Source organism: Apodemus sylvaticus, chromosome 2 (assembly GCF_947179515.1).
Source record: "Apodemus sylvaticus chromosome 2, mApoSyl1.1, whole genome shotgun sequence".
NCBI classification, from domain to species: Eukaryota; Metazoa; Chordata; class Mammalia; order Rodentia; family Muridae; genus Apodemus; species Apodemus sylvaticus.
The window spans coordinates 81,180,357-81,200,927 of NC_067473.1; the positions used below are offsets into that span (position 1 = coordinate 81,180,357).

General features: G+C 39.2%; 1 protein-coding gene across 1 annotated transcript in view; it reads right to left on the bottom strand.

The window, feature by feature from the left end:
• The window catches only part of Pde1c (phosphodiesterase 1C), a 321,799-nt gene that overhangs the window by 38,215 nt on the left and 263,013 nt on the right, over positions 1-20,571 (bottom strand). The window contains exons 13-15 of the mRNA XM_052173784.1: positions 20,272-20,447; positions 5,693-5,914; positions 1,986-2,063 (exon numbers count right to left, since the gene is read on the bottom strand). Of these exons, the coding sequence (XP_052029744.1) occupies positions 1,986-2,063; positions 5,693-5,914; positions 20,272-20,447 (476 nt within the window). The remainder of the gene's footprint in view (positions 1-1,985; positions 2,064-5,692; positions 5,915-20,271; positions 20,448-20,571) is intronic.

A 20,571-nucleotide genomic window follows, 5' to 3' on the forward strand; every position in this document is an offset into this window, starting at 1 on the left:
GAAGAAGACTGGGTTACATGTGAAACAGTGAAGTTTGTGTAACTAGATCTCCATCTAGTAGATCCAAGCTTTTAGATGAGTGGAAAGTTGTAACTATGTAAAGTTAAAGCTGTACCCATGAAATGCCTCTATCACAGGCCCATTCATGACACCATAGGCTCATTGACAGAAATGGCTTGTGCTATGGGCCTATTCCTAGCACTGAAAGTCCATTCATGACATCACAGGCCCATTCATTCATGAGACAGCTTTATACTACAAGCTCATTCATAATGCACATTGCACTGCAGACCCATTCATGACACTGTAGGTTCATTCTATTTGATCCTGCATTGTTGCTGTCTTCAATACTTGTTCTTAATAGTGAAAACTAGAGATTAAGAATGTGTATTTTGGTTCTACCTTCTTGAGTTCTTTGTATATATTAGATATTAACCCTCTGTCAGATTTAGGGTTGGTGAATATGTTCATAGCAGTCCTATTTGTTGTAGCCAGAAGCTGGAAAGAACCCAGGTGTCCCTCAACAGAGGAATGGATACAAAAAAATGTGGCATATTTACACAATGGAGTACTATTCAGCCATTAGAAACAATGAATTCATGAAATTCTTAGACAAATGGATGGAGTTGGAGAACATCATACTAAGTGAGGTAACCCAGTCTCAAAAGATCAATCATGGGATGCACTCACTAATAAGTGGATATTAGCCTAGAAACTTTGAATAACTAAGACATAATCCACATATTAAATGATGTCCAAGAAGAACGGAGGAGTAGCCCCTGGTTCTGGAAAGACTCAATGCAGCAGTATAGGGGAATACCAGAACAGGGAAGTGGGAAGGAGTAGATGGGGGAACAGGGGAAGGGAAGAGGGCTTATGAGACTTTCGGGGAGTGGGGAGCCAGAAAAGGGGAGATCATTGAAATGTAAATAAAGAATATACCGAATTTTTAAAAAAAGGAATGTTTATTTTGATTCCCAACCCAACACTGAACAGATTCTCATATTTATTTTTACCAAAGGTAATAACTTATTCAAGGCAAAAAAATGTGAAAGTTGAGAACACTAAACATATCCTATTGACATTGATAATTATATTCAGATGCTAATTTCTGTGCCCTGAGATCTAGGTACTGTCAGGACAAAGGCATTGCCATGGATATTGAAGAATCTCCTGTATCAATGTAGTGTAAAGAATGCTCCCCAGTTATCTCTGATTGGTTAATAAAAATCTGAAAAGTCAATGATTGGGCAGAGAAGATAGAAAGGCTGAACTTCTGATCCCAGCCAGAGGTCAGAGGGAGGGAGCAAGGAAGAAGTAGCTGGCCATGAGACAGGTAACCACAAAGCAGGGGGAGGAAGGAGACAGTCACTATGAGGTTGGGCATAAGGAGGGCCACCAAGGAGGTTTTCCATCAGGACAGACAGCTACAGCAGAACAAGCCAAGGAGAGACTGAATACAAGTAACTTGGGGGCCTGTGGCTGGGAGGTAAATATCTTGAAGAAATGGAATAGCTCAGAACTTGCTTAGATTAAACTTCCAGCCTGTTAATAAAAATACGAGGCCTCTATGTCAATTATTTGGGAGCTAGCCAAGTTACAAAAATCTGCCCTCTTTACATTTTATCCTATAGCTGCACCATCATCCTAGCTCATATATTAACAATGTGTATTAGTCTACTGAATGACAATCAGCAAGTCTAGAGCCAAATGTTTATGAAGTTTGCAATAAAGAATGTCAGGCAGGAAAAGGAGGCACACAGGGGGCATTTGTTATGAGAAAGTAGTGCCAGAGAGAAAAAGATACAGTGGGGTTTTATAACTTACTACAGAGATATGATAGGGCTCTTTAAATGCAATGAGGTTTCATTCAGGGCAGAATGTGAGGAACAATTAACAGCACTGCTTCCCTCCTGGCACAACACTAACAAGTTTGCAGTAGTTGTACACTCTATGGAGATCGTGACAAGAAATGACACTCTTACCATCTGTTTTCTTTGAGTCATTTCCGGTGTTGGAGTGATCCTTCTTGTCTGCCTTATTTTTACCATCTTTCAAGTCACCTGAAAGCAATAAGCATGACAAACTGAATGTGTGCAGATAGGGAGGTAGGAAAACTTAAAACCCTGCCAGGACAGGACATGGCACAGCACGGAGGACAAGGACCACACATTCTGGGATCAATATCTTTTGTGATTACATTATCAGTTCTGGAAATTGGATTATAGTCAGAAAAAATTAAAATCAAAATATCCACTCAGACAAGCTGGTACTTAAGTCAGTGGTGTTTTTCTAAGAAACACAATTCGGTTTTGTTGTTAGACTGTGAAGTGAGGAAAAACCTGGAATACATGAAAGTTCTAATTAACAGTTAGTGAATTATGTTAACTAACAGCTATGTTTTAGATTCTTATTTGCAGAATGGGGATAATAAGATCTAATTTTTAAAGATTTATTTAATTATTTTATTGTATATGAGTATATTGTAGCTGTCTTCAGATGCACCAGAAGAGAGCATCATATCCCATTACAGATGGTTGTGAGCCACCATGTGGTTGCTGGGAATTGAACTTAGGACCTTTAGAAGAGCAGATAGCACTCTTATCCACTGAGCCATCTAACCATCCCCAATAAGGTCTATTTTACACATAGGCCAATGAACAGATGTATCTGCGCCATGTAGATGCTCAATGTAACCTTTAGTATATTGCTCAAAGGCCATACTCAGTATCCTAAGCTGACTCTATATGTGCTATTCTATTAATGAGATTGACACACATCATTTCCAAAAATTAAAAAGACTACTCTTACAAATGTAAGCATACATAAGTGAGAAAAAAAATGATTTTAAGAGCATCCAAGACTTGGGTATTTATAGACACTTTAGCAATGTGTTAAAACATGGCTGTTATGTAATAGACATAAAAGTGTTAGTAATCAAAAATAATGCTCATGACCTTTTCGCAATCTATACAAGTCAAAATCTCTTATTTAGAAAATAGCTTTACACTTATATGAATCAAGTACTTTAAAAAGAAATTTAAGCACAACTGTATTCTCCAAACCGTGAGTCAGCAAGTCATGGAATAATCTGTTTTTTCACCTGTTCGAACTAATTTGTAAGGTTTGCTTTAACTCTTAATACTGAAATGGGATAAACTGGTTGGCTGGAAGGATTAAGAAGGTTTAGCTGGAGGATGTGATTGGTATCCTCTGAACCCCAGTGAACCAAAAAGAGTTTCTGTAGAGTTCCTTTCCCTGTTTAAGGACATTAGAGATGGGCTGAGTGTCTCAAGCCCTGGCAGTTTTTCTATAGTCTATCTTCTCCAGGTGAAGTTTCACACTCCTAGTGTGGGGCTTGCTTGCCATGTTGTTCTGAGCCAGAGCCTTAGCTATCTCTGCAACAGATGTCTGTGGAGGTGACAACCAAGCAGCACACAGCCTGACTTAGTGGGACTAAGGAGGCTCACAGAGAAGTTACCTTGGTGGACACCAAGGCTTAGCAACTCCTTTAATCACCAAAGGGGGAGGGGTCTCTAACCAATATCCTTCAACCTTAACCTAGAAAATCCTTTGGTGGTCCACAGAAAAGAGAAAGTGGCTCATGCCTGTTTGCTAGAACTCCTGGAACAGAACCCATTAGGTGACTTCCCATGGGCTGTACATGGAACAGTGACAGGTGTGAGCTGGTACTGCACAAGCAGGATGAAGGCACCTTCTAGCAGCAATAAATCATCTGAATTAGGGTGCCGCAACCATGTCCCCAACTGCCTTTCGCCATTCCTCTGGTTCTAAATTAATTCCTTTCTGCACTTCTCATTCCAAACTTAATTTTAAAGGAAAATGGTAGACTGCCTCTCATTTTACAACATGGCTATGACACCAGGCAAGGGTCAGGCTTCTCACTTGTGTCTCAAGATTTTTCCTCAAGTATTAAATGTAAACTGATGTCCTGCCTTCTTTTGAAGTTTTCATAGAGTTGAAAATCTGTTAATGGGACTAAGGATTGGGGTGTGGGGGAGGGTTGATTGTATTCATTTTGCTTGTATTCATTGGCTCCTTTCACCAATTATATCAAGGGCTGACATGACCCCACTGCCTGATTTTTTATGAACCCACTAATAAAGACTTTTATATCTACAAAGGGCTGATTTAAAATAAGCATGTGACATGAACATCATATCATATTTAAACTTCATTTTCCAAAAATAAGGTCCTAATGGACTACTATCTCACTTATTTGTTCATGAACTCTCTTTAGCTGATAAATAGAAATACATGGGCTATGAAGTCCAAAGCATTTACCATCTGGACCACTATAGAAAGCACGTACCATCCCTGCTGCCTGGACAGCAGACAGGGCTCTGTGTTCCTCTGATCATTCCCTCCTCCTCCCAGCAGCACCAGGTATGGCAGATAGTAAGCAAGTAAGAGTTGGTTATGAAACAGAAACGGGGGATTCCCAGAAGCCAAGAAACTCTACTTGATGGTTGCTTAAGTCTTTTAATTTCTGAGTCTCAATTTTTCTGTCTATTACATGGAACTATGTTTACAATGTTGGAATTTGTATGTATACCTGTGTATATGTGTATATACATGTATATACATGTGAGGATGCACACCTCACATTAGATTGAGGCTCTGAATAGGTTTTATATGTATTTTATACAGGGATTAAAGGGTTATGTAGTCTAAGGTCTCCAAGAAGAGTAAATCGACAGTTATTGACTTTAGATCAGCTTGCGAAGGTGTCTTGTTATATAGTCACAGCCTAGCATTTGAAACCTACAAGAATCGAACATGTTGCCCATCTGCCAATAAGGGGCTGATTCTATGCCTTCACAATATCTTTGTCTGGTTGAGAAGCCTTTTGTGGACAAAATAAAACTCTGAAAATCCAGAAACCACTTTCTTCCAAAGAAACCTCAGTCACTCACCTCATCCCTCTACCTCAACCACCAACAACAGTGTCTTCCTTTATGTATTACTCTTGGGCATTTCATCTGCTAGTCTACTCTCCTTCATCTCTGCATTATGTACACATTCCTGTAGAGTTACATTTGGGGGCGGCTATATCCCCACAACACACAGACTTCCCATAGCCTTTCCATCTGTAACTTGTCCAGACCAAATATAGAGGTTGACACAATGTTGTTAATAAATATGCACTTCATTACCTATAAGAACTCACTGATTGTCTGAAAATCATGGTGTCTCATTGCCCTCGGTTTACCTGGACCATTTTGAATTTAGAACTGAAAATCCTTATCCCGGGAAGTCTTCATTTATAGCAAACCAGGCTGACTGTATGTGTATGCTTAGGCCTATGTAACTATACAGATACATACTTGGGGAGAAGGGCTCTTGCACATTGAAGCCTGGCCTGCTTAGAGGGAGGAAATATTTATTTGGGTGGTTTGGCAATGAGTATAGGAATCCAGACTGTGCTGGACTAGATAATTAGAATTTGGATCACTTGTGAGAGTGTCCAGGGCATTAGAAAAAGACCAGAATGATATGTACTGTTCTAGAAAGGTAAAGCTAAGTAGGCAGCCATAGGATGGGATCCGGAGTTTATCTCTGGAGGAACAGGAGCCATATCAGCTCCCAAGAGAGGGAATGTGACATCAGCTTCTGTTTGTCACATCATTATCACCCAAAAGAGAGCCTTTTGCAGGCAACCCTTCCTCACCATTCTGCTGCTTTTCTCCTGCCTTGTCGCCTTTGGAGTTCTTCCCACGAGGGTTGTCACCCTTGCGTGTTCCATTGACTTGACCTTTTGCTTCTCCTGATGTCTTTTTCTCGGTTTTGCTGTTTGTATCTTGTTCAGTTTGACTTTTGGCTTCCATTTCTTTTTGCTTTTCCTCAGCAGCTAGGCGAGCCTTCTCCTCAGCTTCCTTCTTGGCTTTCTCTTCTACATCCACAGCAATGAGACAGAGAAAGAGAGATTGACCATTAGGAAAACTACCATTTTGGAAAAATAATCAACAGTGATGTTCATGGGAACCAGTACACTGAAAGGACTTAAGGACTTTATTGAGAATATCGGATATCTTCTTGGTTATTTCAAGGCAGATTTGTATGTGTATTTAGGATTGCAATAAGATAGGCTACTTCTAAAAGCATTGAGTTAGAGGAGGGACTGGAGGACATAATAATGGGAATATAGTAGTGATAGCATGTACACTGCTGTTGTTACTGCTGATAACTGCTACTCAGTATGTTCTCATATCACGCACTATGCTCAGCAGTCTTCAAAGGTTGTTTCTGTTCATTCTTGAAAACTGCCTTGTGACCCTATTTTATGGTCATATTTTAATGAAGAATGAGAGACATGATCAGACTTTCCCCAGCCACAGTAATAAATAAAATAAAATAAAATATAGCATTTTATGAGGTTTGCTTAACATTTACAGCAGAAACCTTGACTATGGAATAAAAAGTTGGGGGAAAATAACCATTATTAGAAGAGTACAAACTCAAGTCAGTTAGTGAAGTTAGAACTAGAAGGAGTGGGTCAACCCTCAGAAACCTAAAGGCAAGGCCCCAGCCTGAGGTACTTAGCTGTCCTCAGGAAGACAGGTGGCATTCAGTTTGGCCATGTACTCACTCTGGGTTCTTACTTTTACTGAGTATCTGTATTATTTCTAATGTTGTTGATTGACTCTCTAGCTAACAAAAATACAGTATAAGTATATAGGTCAAGTATTTATGAAAAGATTGGCCTGTTCACTCAGCTGGTATTTAATGAGCAGCTATATTGCCAGGAAAAATTTTTGATACTGGGGATATGGCAACAAGCATGGCAGAAGCATGGAGGAGATTATAATTAAGTAAACAAATGGCTGAGATAATTTTGGATGCTAAAAGTATATTGCAAGAATTGAATACAAAACAACAGGACAGGATATTTCATAGCACAAGGCAAGAGGTGGCTTTAGACAAAAGGGTGAAGAAGGCTTTCTTGGGAAGACAGCATTTGACTAAGTCCTGAGTGATGAGAAGCAGAACAAGGAATAATCTGTAAAAACTGCAGCATTCATCAAAGAAACAAGACAGCACAAAGTCTATGAGAGGAACAAGTTTATTATCTTTGTAGATGTCAAACTGACTCCCAAGAGGAGATTAGACAAGGAGTTAATCACAGATAAAATGTTCAAATAGCCAAGGACAGGCAAAGATCATAATGGAGGCTGGAGGGCAAGTGGTAAGTCTCAGCTGAAGAGAAAAACATATATGAAAGAATATAATCACTATTCCTTAATATCTCTTAACATCAATGGACTCAATTCCCCAATAAAAAGACATAGACTAACGGACTGGATACGTGAACAGATCCTACATTTTGCTGTATACAGGAAACACACCTCAGTGTCAAAGAAACAACACTTTAGAGTAAAAGGCTGGAAGACAATTTTACAAGCAAATGGTCTCAGGAAATAAGCCAAAGTAGTCATTCTAATATCAGATAAAACTGACTTTCAACCTAAAATCATCAAAAGAGACACTGAGGGACACTTCTTGCTGGTCAAAGGAAAAATACACCAAGAAGAACTCTCAATCCTGAACATCTAGCTGCAAATGCAAAGGCACACTCATTCATAAAAGCAACTTTACTAAAGCTCAAAGCACACATTGTACTTAACACAATAATTGTGGGTGACTTCAACACTTCACTTTCCTCAATGGACCAATCAGGAAAACAGAAACTAAACAGGGACACAGAGAAACTAATTGAAGCTTTGGACCAATTAGATTCAACATATATATATATAGCATTTCACCCTAAAGCAAAAGAATATACCTTTTTCTCAGTACCTCATGGTACCTTCTCTGAAATAGACCATATAATTGGTCACAAGACAGAGCTCAACAAACAGAAGAAGATCAAAATAATCCCATGCCTCCTATCAGATCACTATGGAGTAAATGTGGTCTTAATAGCAACAAAAACAACAGAAAGCCCACATACACATGGAAACTGAACAATACTCCACTCAATGATACCTTGGTCAAGGAAGAAATAAAGAAAAAAATCAAAGATTTTATAGAATTTAATGAAAATGAAGATACAATATACCCAAATCTATGGGACAAATGAAAGCAGTGCTAAGAGGAAAACTCATAACCCTGAGTGCCTCCAAAAAGAAAATGGAGAAAGCATACACTAGCAGCTTAATGACACACCTGAAAGCCCTGGAGCAAAAAGAAGGGAATTCACCCAGGATGAGTAGAAGGCAGGAAATCATCAAACACAGGGCTGAAATCAATCAAGTAGAAACTAAGAGAACCATACAAAGAATCAACAAAACCAGGAGCTGGTTCTTTGAGAAAATCAACAAGATAGATAAACCCTTAGACAGACTAACCAAAGGGCACAGAGACAGTATCCAGATTAACAAAATTAGAAATGAAAAGGGAGATATAACAACAGAAACTGAAGAAATTAAAAAAATAATCAGATCTTACTCCAAAGCCTATACTCAACACAACTGGAAAATCTGGAGAAAATGGAAAATTTCTTAGACATATACCAAATACCAAAATTAAATCAGGATCAAATAGATCATCGAAACAGGCCCATAACTCCTAAAGAAATAAAAGGGGTCATAGAAAGTCTCCCAACCAAAAAACTCACGGGACCAGATGGCTTCAGTGCAAAGTTCTATCAGACCTTCAAAGAAGACCTAACACCAATACTCTTCAAACTGTTCCACAAAATAGAAACAGAAGGAATACTACCCAACTCATTCTATGAAGCCACAATTACACTGATACCAAAACCACACAAAGATCCAACAAAGAAAGAGAACTTCAGGCCAATTTCCCTTATGAATAATGAAAAATATGCAAAAATACTGAATAAAATTCTTGCCAACAGAATCCAAGAACACATCCACCATGATCAAGTTGGCTTCATCCCAGGGATGCAGGGATGGTTCAATATAAGGAAATCCATCAATGCAATCCACTACGTAAACAAACTCAAAGAAAAAACCCATATGATAATTTTATTAGATGCTGAAAAAGCATTTGACAAAATTCAGCATCCTTTCATGCTAAAAGTCTTGGAAAGAACAGGAATTCAAGACCCATACCTAAACATAGTTAAAGCAATAAACAGCAAACTGGTAGCTAATATCAAACTAAATGGAGAGAAACTTGAAGCAATCCCACTAAAATCAGGGACTAGACAAGGCTGTCCTCTCTCTCCATATCTTTTCAATATAGTACTTGAAGTTCTAGCTAGAACAATTAGACAACATAAGGAGGCCAAAGGGTTACAAATTGGAAAGGAAGAAGTAAAATTATCACTATTTGCAGATGACATGATAGTATACTTAAGTGACCCAAAAAACTCCAGAGAACTCCTACAGCTGATAAACAACTTCAGCAAAGTGGCAGGTTATAAAATCAACTCAAGCAAATCAGTTGCCTTCCTAAACTCAAAGGTTAAGCAGGCTGAGAAAGAAGGTAGGGAAATGACACCCTTCGCAATAGCCATAAACAATATAAAGTATCTTGGTGTGACTCTAACCAAACAAGTGAAAGATCTATATGATAAGAACTTCAGGTCTCTGAAGAAGGAAATCGAAGAAGACCTCAGAAAATGGAAAAATCTGCCATGGTCAAGGATTGGCAGGATTAATATAGTTAAAATGCCATCTTGCCAAAATCAATATACAGATTAAATGCAATCAATCCCCATCAAAATCCCAATTCAGTTCTTCACAGAGTTAGAAAAAGCAATTCTCAAATTTATCTGGAATAACAAAAAACCCAGGATAGCTAAAACTATTCTCAACAGTAAAAGAGCTTCTGAGGGAATTAGTATCCCAGACCTCAAGCAATACTACAGAGCAATAGTGTTAAAAACTGCATGGTATTGGCACAAGGACAGGCAAGTGGACCAATAGAATAGAATTGAAGACCCAGAAATGAATCTACACACCTATGGTCACTTGATCTTCGAAGAAAGGAGCGGGAAAACATCCAGTGGAAAAAAGATAGTCTTTTCAACAAAGGGTGTTGGTTCAACTGGAGGTCAGCATGCAGGAGAATGTGAATTGATCCATTCTTATCTCTTTGTACTAAGCTCAACTCCAAGTGGATCAAGGACCTCCATGTAAAACCAGACACACTGAAACTAATAGAAAAGAAACTGGGGAAAACCCTTGAGGACATGGGCATAGGGGAAAAGTTCCTGAACTGAACACCAATAGCTTATGCTCTAAGATCAAGAATTGACAAATGGGATCTCATAAAATTACAAAGTTTCTGTAAGGCAAAGGACACTGTCAAAAGGACAGAATGGCAACCAACAAATTGGGAAAAGATCTTCAACAACCCTACATCTGAAAGAGGGCTAATATCCAATATATACAAAGAACTCAAGAAGTTAGACTCCAGAAAACCCTGAAATTTCACCTTACACCAATCAGAATGGCTAAGGTTAAAAACTCAGGAGACATCAGGTGTTGGTGAGGATGTGGAGAAAGAGGTACACTCCTTCACTGCTGGTGGGATTGTAAGATGGTACAACCACTATGGACATCAGTGTTGTGGTTCCTAAGAAAACTAGACATGACACTTCCAGAGGACCCTGCTATACGTCTCCTGGGCTTATACCCAGAGGATTCCCTAGCATGCAATAAGGACACATGCTCCACTATGTTCATAGCAGCCTTATTTATAATAGCTAGAAAGTGGAAAGAACCCAGATATCCCTCAATGGAGGAATGGATACAGAAAATGTGGTATATATACACAATGGAGTACTATTCAGCAATTAAAAACAATGAATTCATGAATATTTTAGGCAAATGTTTGGAACTGGAAAATATCATCCTAAGTGAGGCAATGCAATCACAAAGAATATATACATGGAATGCAATCATTGATAAGTGGATATTAATTAGCTCTGAAACTATGAGTACTGAAAATACAATTAGCATATCAAATGATTCCCATGAAGAAGGAAGAAGAGGGCCCTAATCCTGGAAAGGCTTGATTCAGCATTGTAGGGGAGTACCAGGACAGAGAAAAGGGAGGGGGAAAGATAGGAGAATGGATGGAGAAAAGAGAACTTATGGGACATATGGGGAGGGGGGGGGAACTGGGAAAGGGGAAAGCTTTTGGAATGTAAACAAGAATATAGAAAAAAAATATATATATGTATATGTATATGTATATATATATATATATATATATATATATATATATATATATATAAATAAATATAAAGACCCCCTCACATAGCCAAATAAGTCCTAGGGACTCACCCAGTGGAACTCACACTAAAGACACTCCTAACATCTTCAGGCTCCTCTGTGAAAAGGATTATTGCATTTTTCTCTAGATGAGTGAAAAGCTTCTTACTTCTCACTACCATGGTTTCCCTGTGTTCCCTTGGAGTTAGTGTAGTTCTTTAAAGATGTTTTCATACAGGATGAGTTCTTTAATTTAATGGACACTAGAGAGCCAATATATATAATATTTGCTTTCGCATTAGCTGTTAAAGTATTCCGTGTCCCATTCCGGCCCAGGTTGTGTTCACTCAGCTGTGACAAGTATTCTTTGGATATTCATGATGCCTGGCTTTATTTTTACTTTGCAGGTCCTTGCACTTGCTTATTACTGGTTTCACCTTTAATATACCATGAGATTTTTATTTATCATTTCATTGATTGGCCAACTCATCCATTTGCTAACTCATTCACTCTTTCAACCAAGTCAATGACCTGGCCTCACCTCAAAGAAAGTAAATCAGATTCCAAAAGAAGGGGAAGGATTGGATAGGAAAGGATACGATAGGATAGGATATCTCAAATCTTTATTTTTGGCACACAGCAAGTACTAAGAAGCTCTGATATAAAGCCTAAGTATTTGCCATTCACTGTGTTATGACATTCTTCTCCTTAACAAGATGTATTTATAATTTACAATTTACAAATTTTATATCTTTTATATGAAAGGATATAAAAATATTTCTGTACAAATAACTATGATATCCATATGCAGGAAAATGTCTTCTGACTGCCACAGAAATGTAAACTAAAAAGTGAAAACATGCCCTTTAAAAGTTGGTGAGTTGACATTCCTAATAGGTTGCCAAGGAGCTGGGACTCTTAGGACATTCATTAAGACTTCCTTGTATCTTAGATGCTTTGAGGAAAGAGAGTCATCACTGTTGGCAGGGAGTATAGCATACATCATGCGCTCTTGAAGCTTGATGAAGCTAGAGATGTCATTCATGCATATGTTTTGTATGAACTACCAATGTAACCCAGCACCTTAGACTGATAAAACACTAAAGCATAGAGATTCTCTGATCCTATCCTAAATGGAATAATAGGCAAGCATTAGCTTCCTTAGCTTAAAATATAGGCAAGTAAAAAGATGACTGATTGTCTTTTTACTATGCTCATAGATCACCATCATGACAGAAGCTTCCTCCTACAGCAGATGGGAACAACAGAGACCCACAGCCAGCTATTATGCAGAGAGTGAGAGACCTTGGAACACTAGGCCCTAAATGAGATGTCACCATCAAATACTTTCTCTTGGAGCTCAGTGAATCAAGCTGAAGAGGAGGCAGAAAGAGTGTAAGAGCCAGAGGGCATGGAGAACACCAAGAAAACAAGGAACTCCGAACTAACAAAGCTCATACAAACTCACAGGGACTGAGGCAGCATACACTTTCCCTGGACAGATCTGCTCCAGGGTCTCTGTATCTATGCTATGGCTTACAATTTAATGTTTTTATGGGACTCCTGAACAAGTGTGTCTCTGATGGTTGTGCCTTCCCTTGGTCTCTTCTCCTGTTTGTTTGTCTTGTCCAACCCTAATGTGATAGCTTTTATTTATCATATATTTTTTATCATATATTTAATTTTGTTGTATTTAGAAGATAACTTGTAAAAAAATGACAGAGGGAAACAGAAACAAGGAGAGGCAGAGTCATTCATATTTAGAATGCACTGTCAGAGAAGATTAGCTATGGCCACCTTCACAGACTCATTACTGAATACATGGAAAACTTCCAACGCTCAAAATACCTCCAAGTCGCAAATGATTTAAATAAAATCTGAAGCTGTTTAATTGTAGTTTACTATGGAAGACCATAAAATATTATCTTAGAGAGAAAAACTCATGTGACAACTGAGTTAGACCAATTTTCCACAGATGTAGAAAAACAACTCAGAAGGGGAGAAGGCATTTGGGAGGCAAATCTGTTTATGCTTAAGTGCAACTGACATGCAAAAGTTATTTTCAGTTAACAAATGGTAGCTCTTATTACATCATGATCAAATCAGATATGAGCCTGGACCACAGTATGAGTCCCTTCTCATTTTCTGGTAAATTCTAGCCATGACTCCAAAATGCTCTTGGGCTTGTCTAATCACCTTCTGCCTGTGACTTGTGCAAACATCAAGCACAGGGTACACAGATACTACTGAAGACAGACTCTTGCAAACACATATAAGACTGAAATGACATCTCTGCAACGTTGGTTTCTTTCCATCTGCAATCAGACTCCTTTAGGGTGAATGTATCAGTATAGATACTATCATTCTATGATAAGGAAGTTGGTGGGACACTGATAATCTGCACAGAAAGACCCACATGTTCCAGTGGTGGCATGGATACAGAGAAGTTATTTGTTGGGTCTTAAACCTAGACATCTCAGAATAATCTCAAGGCCTTTTGAATAGTAGGCTGTAAACTTTATTATCTGTTTTCTTCTCCTTTTTCCTTAATTAATTAATGAACTTTACATCCCAACTACAACTCCCACCCTTTTCTCCCTGATACTCTGCTTCACCTACTCCCTTCCCTATTCTCTCTTTCCCTTATTCTTTGAGAAGAGAAGACCCCCCCACCCCACTCACCCCATGGGTACCAACCCACTCAGTACAAGATACATCCTCTCCCATTGAGGCCAGACAAGGCAGCTCAGCTAGGAAAATAGGAACTAAAGGGTGCTAAAAGAGTCAAAGAAAGCCCTTTCTCTAATTGTTAGGGGACCCACATGAAGAACAAGCTGCACATTTACTACATATATGTGAGGTCCTAGGTCTAGCCAATGAATGCTCTTTGGTTGGTGGTTCAGTCACTGTGAGCCCCATGGGCCCAGATTAGTTGACTCTGTAGGTCTTCTTGCGGTGCCCTTGATCTGTCTGGCTCCTTGCTCCTTCTTTCCCCTCTTCCACAGGAGTCCTGAGTTCTACCTACTGTTTGGCTGTGGGTCTCTGCATCTGTTTCCATCAGTTGTTGGATGAAGACTCTCAGAGGACAGTTATGGTAGGCTCCTGTTTCTAAACATAGCAGAGTATCATAAAGTGTCAGGGGTTGGCTCTGTTCCATGGGATGGGTTGGGCTAGTCATTGATTGATGTGACTCATTAAGAAAATAACCAATGAAAAGCAGCTGAAGAGTTAGGGTATGGCAGAGCCCTTGGGATCTGTAAATTGTACTTCTCACACATGATCTGGGGTTTCTCACATTGGATGTCTAAACAGCCATAAAAATGCACTTGAGTCTTTATTCATCTTGCTTCAACTTGCCTAAGTAGTAAACCTATAGATTTGTTAGTGGAAAGGCCACTAGGCTACTTATCCATTAATTTGCTCTGCACTACTGACTTAAACAGGAGAGAAAGAGATGGAGAAGAGAGGATGGTAATATGAAATGAGACAAGAGATAGGAATCTAACTGGGCAATATAAACATGTATATAATATCCCAATTATACAGTATTAGAAACAAGGAGGGTGCTAAGGGCATGCCTAAGAGTTTATTAGTTGTTCTTATAGCAGCTTCCTAAGCACACTAGCTGATAGAAAATTTCAGTCAATATTAAAAATCCAAAATTGAAGTTAGGCTCCAGAGAGTCAAATAACCCTATTAAAAAAATGGGGTACAGAGCTAAACAAAGAATTTTCACCTGAAGAACTTCGAATGGCTGACAAGCACCGTAAAAAAAGTTCAACATCACTAGTCATTAGGGAAATGCAAATCAAAACAACCCTGAGATTTCACCTTACACCAGACAGAATGGCTAAGATTAAAAACTCAGGAGACAGCAGGTGTTGGCAAGGATGTGGAGAAAGAGGAACACTCCTCCACTGCTGGTGGGAATGTAAGTTGGTAAAACCACTCTGGAAATCAGTCTGGCGGTTCGTCAGAAAACTGGGCATAACACTTCTGGAGGACCTTGCCATACCACTCCTGAGCATATACCCAGAGGATTCCCCAGCATGAAATAAGGACACATGCTCAACTATGTTCATAGCAGTTCTATTTATAATAGCCAGAAGCTGGAAAGAACCCAGATGTCCCTCAATGGAGGAATGGGTACAGAAAACGTGGTATATTTACACAATGGAATACTACTCAACAATTAAAAACAATGAATTCATGAAATTCTTAGGCAAATGGTTGGATCTGGAAAATAGCATTCTAAGTGAGGTAACCCAATCACAAAAGAACACACATGGAATGCAGTCACGGATAAGTGGATATTAGCTCAGAAGCTCTGAGACCCAAGACACAATTCACATATCAAATGAGTCCCAAGAAGAAGGAAGGAGAGGTCCCTGGTCCTGGAAATGTTTGATCCAGCATTGTAGGGGATTACCAGGACAGTGAAGTAGGAGTGGGTTGATGGGAGAACGTGCAGAGGGAAGAGGGCTTATGGGACTTTTGGGGAAGGGGGAACTGGGAAAAGGAAAATCATTTGGAATGTAAACAAAGAATAGAGAAAATACAAAATTTAAAAAAAAAAATCCAAAATTGAGGAAAATGTGTCAATGATACATAATAAAACTGCAAAGCTTATCTTTTAAAAATAAGTAAATGTTAAAGATAAAAATGGAGGCAAGTATTTAAAAAATAATGTGCTGGGCTGGAAAGTTGGCTCAGGAGTTAAAAGCTCTTGCTTCTCTCACATAGGACCACGTGCTGGTCTATAACTATCTTAGCTCTGGGTAGAAGGAACCTGGCCCTCTCTTCTGATCTTTGAGGGCACCAGGGATGCACACGGTGCACATACAGTAAATCTAAAAATTAAAAAAAAATTGTACAAAGCTAAGCTAGATGGGAAACAACACAGTTCTAATCACCAGGCTGGGAACACCATAGTAGCAAACAAAGGCCAAGTGCTGAGAAGCAAGCAAAAATAAAGTTCTCAACAAGTGCAGAGATCCTCACTGAATATCACATGTGACATGTTACCATGTTTATTGAGACTCACTGTCTAATAAAGAAACATAAAGCAAGTTTGTGGGAGTGTAGGTGTAGGTGGTATAATATTGACTCAGCAACACCAACAAAACATGACAGGACTGGTGGCTCAGAGGTTAAGAACACCTTAACCTCTTTAGGTGCTTTTTCGAAGGTCCTGAGTTCAAATCCCAGCAACCACATGGTGGCTCACAACCATCTGTAATGAGATCTGATGCCCTCTTCTGGTGTGTCTGAAGATAGCTGTAGTGTACTTACATATAACAATGAATAAATCATTAAAAAAAAAAAAAGAAACATGACAGACTGGGGCTGCATAGGAAGTGCAGGATACTTTATAACTAAAATAGTTTCCTTAATATGCAAATATTATGATGACTCAACAATAAGAATGTGAATATCCTAATGAAGAGGAACAGACAACTTTCCTGTTCTTGCATCTGAGAGAGAAAATTTGGTTTTAAGAAAAGTCCAAAGAGAAATTTGGTTTCTAAAAAGATTTTAAAGTTCTTGTCTCTTTAGACAGAAGACTCCCATGCAGTCTTTTCAAACTTTCAAATTTATAACAACATTACATGCAGCAATGACCTGGAACACTCAGCAATGAAAGAATGGCTCAATGATTGTATCCCAGACAGCATTACATCTAAATGCTCAGCATCAGGATGAAATGGCCAAGGAGGGGAAAAGCAGTAGAATGTAAATGGTATTTCATTATAGTATTTATTTGTGTGTGTGTGGGGGGGGGACTTTCCTATATGCATACACAACTGAGAAAAACTAGACGGATTCAGAGCATCAGCAAGAGTTACTGACATTGGGGTAGGGTAGAATGATTTTATTCTCTTCTAGATAGATATTTTAAATAGTCTAGCATTTTTGGACCAGATATATTCCATTAGTAGAAAATGAATGTGTAGAAAGTATTAAATATTGGATAGAAATTAATAAATACAGACTATATTGATCAACTGTTATAACCATAAATTTTTAGGTGAAAATGATACTTGACTTAGAAGATTGTTCAAAATATTAACTCTTTCCTAACAAATGAGGATTCTGGTCTACATCACTTTGTAATTCAGGTTAGATAACATAACCTAAATTTAATCCCATTTCCAAACATTATATGTTCAGAGGTCCACGGAAGGCAGCTTGTCTCAAAATAAGGGATTTACAAAAAACAGTCAATGAGGAAAACAGCTGGGGATCATTTGCTCAGACTGACCACTACCAATGTAACTGCAAACCAGAATTCTTCATATCAGTCAGTCCATAAACAGCACAACTCAGCGATTAAAGTGTGAGCTGAGTTGAGTTGACGCTGTCTCAGCTGATGCCCTGCTACACATGACCTCCTCTGCAATGTATTTAAATAGCAGCTCCCTTTTACCAAACACAAACCAGGCCAGATTTGCTCCTTAGTGCTCTCTGTACATTCTTCAGTTCTTAGTACTAACTCTGAGATGTTATTTTGAAGGATCACATCCAGAGACTGTGCAAGTTGGGATTCAGTTCTCGATTTCTCTGCTAACTAAATGTGGCCCCCATAGCTATGCTACATGCCCCTAAATGTCTATAACCTATGGGCTGGACTGTATTCCTTTTGCTTGCATGTGTATATTTTCTTCTTTCTTTTTTATGTGTGTATGTATCTGTGTGTTTGTATATGTGTGTGTTTTCCTCAAGTACTACCTACTCCCACCCCAAAATATGATCACTCATTGACCTACTTACAGATCTTCATATGGACTAGACTGGCTGATCAGTGAATCCAAGTAAGCAGTCTCTGCTCCCCATCACTGGGATTGCAAACACATAACACCATGAAGGCTTCCTTTATAAGGGTATTACTATGTGGGTATCTTCTTCACCCCTCCTGTTCCTACTTCTAATATCCTTAAGCAAATCCCAATGTCCTTCAAATCCTACCTATTGGATGTCTTCCCAGAGGTCCCAAGCAGGGTTAGAGACAAGTCCTTTCATGATGCTTAAAATAGTTTTTGTATCTCTACCTGAAAAACTAGTACATTTTAAAATGATGGGGTATTTATCTGTCCTTTTGGAAGGACCAGTTATTCTTTGGAAAAGAAGTCATCCAATGTTTCCCTAGGTGATTAGTTCAGAAGGTAATTTTAGTAACCAAGATAATTGCAAACAAATGATTTTGAATGACCTCCTTAAATTGTGCATTGTCAGAAATTGGATTTTCAGGTGTAATGATCATGGGAGAGTGTTCTTCTAATGGTGCAGTAGCCTGCCAACACAGTGGATTAAATGCTTGAAGCTTTTGAATAGACCCTCAGTGCTTGCAATTAAAATATAGAACAGGTGTTGCCTCTCTCCATAGCTCAGGGTACAACATCTGTCCCCAAAAGATAATGTTCTAGTTATGCCCCCAGAACACTATAAATAAAACTCCTTGCCTTACCTGAATTTTTTCAGGATTTTGATGGCAAGTCAGTGTCTGGCCTTTGAAATAGTTCAGCTGTTAGATGCTTCTAACTATCCAGTGTGGGGATTGCAGAATCCATAACTTTAATGCTAGGACTTAGAGTTGTCCCCTAGCTTTCATTCATCAAAACCTCAACCCTTGAAATTAAATATTGATTGGAATAGGAGCTCTGGGATATAAAGAGGACTTGGCCAGATCTCAAGGGTAGGGATTCCACAATGATGTTAGTGTGATGTTGGTGGGATTACGGGAATAGAGATTCAAATGTGCACTGGTTCTGGCTCTTCGTGTAACGCCATCTGCCATGAAGCAAGCAGGCTAGATGCCAACACCATTCTCTTGATTCTTTGAAAAATTAGTGAGTATCAAATGTTTGGTTATAGCAGCAGAAAATATCCCAAAGCATCAACCATCCTACCTTCTTTCCACATGTGCTGACACAGGCAGAGTAACAGTGCAGGTGTTGAGGACAAAGTCTCAAAAATCTTGGCTGCTCTGAGTGTTTGGGGCTCAGGGATGTTGATACATACAAGGTCTTCACTCTTTCTCATCCATTGCATCAAACTCTAACATAAGAGCCCCTTCCTATGGACCCAGAAGGGAGGGATATCCATAGCGTCCTTTGCCACTGGGCATGGAATCTAAAAAGTGGATGGCATACACCAGGTGACAGGAGACACCGAGTGCGATTGGAGGCTCACCCCTGGAAGATCCACTGCCATCACCCTATCCCTCAACATCAAGAACCAATTCACATCTTTGAACCTCCCTGAGATCTGGCATCATAGTTTCATATTATTCAGACTTATGCTCCCTGTACGCATGTGCCTCTCCACCTAAAGTGTGTGATCGTGTTGTATGTGCTCATCATGCTCAGTAATAGAAACAAACGTGAATATATGAACTAAAGCCCCCAAAGGATGAATTTTTATATTTTTCTGTGCATGACAGCAAGAATCACAGCCTTCTGGTCTGAACATTGATGAGATTTTCTTCAGGAAATTTCATTTTACTTACAAGTCATTATCAACTCCCCCCCCCAAACCAAACCAAACCAAATAACAAAGACAAAATAAAACCCAAAACTCATCAGTCAGTTCCACGGTTGGAGCAATGAGTAGAGGAAAATCATTCATAGGACACGAAGTTCCTGGAAGAAAGCTAAAGCGTCTCATACCATCACACAGCAGACAGTAGCTACTAACCAGGATTTACCAAGGTAGAGGGCAGAAAGGCTTGACGGTTGTGGCAGCTGACATGAAATGTAAAACAAGATAGCCTAGCAGAGACCAAGAAGTACTAACCAGTTGCTGTAGAACTCCATACTGGGCAAAGAGGTTTAGGTATGTTGCAGGAAGGGAGAATTGGCTTGGACGCCAGGCATATTCTGCCATGCACTCAGCGGTCAAGAGAATGAGAATGAGAATGGGAGTATTCAGTACTCAGAAGCCAGTTCCTGGAGCAATGTACCATGCTTAAAAGGCCCATAAATCACAGAAGGCAGCCACTTGCTTGCAAGTGAGCACCGAGTTTGCCTAGATAATTGTAGATTCTTCCTGAAGAGCACATTACCTTTGGGTACCTTGGCTCGCCACCGCTCCCGATTGACCTGCACCACCTCGGTCCAAGTGGCCTTAAAACTCTTATAGTCAACAGGGATGACAGAATTGTTGATGGGAGCACTTCCTTCTGAGCCGGAACTCTTGACACCAGATCGCTTTGCATCTGATGAGTTGATGCTGTTCAAACTGGGGAACAAAAGAAATCATACCAAAGATGAGTGTTAATGTCAGTGTCTGCTGCACACAGGCACACAAGCAGTGAGAGAAGCCACAGAATGCTGAAAAGAATTTGCTGAGTTGTCATCCTGAA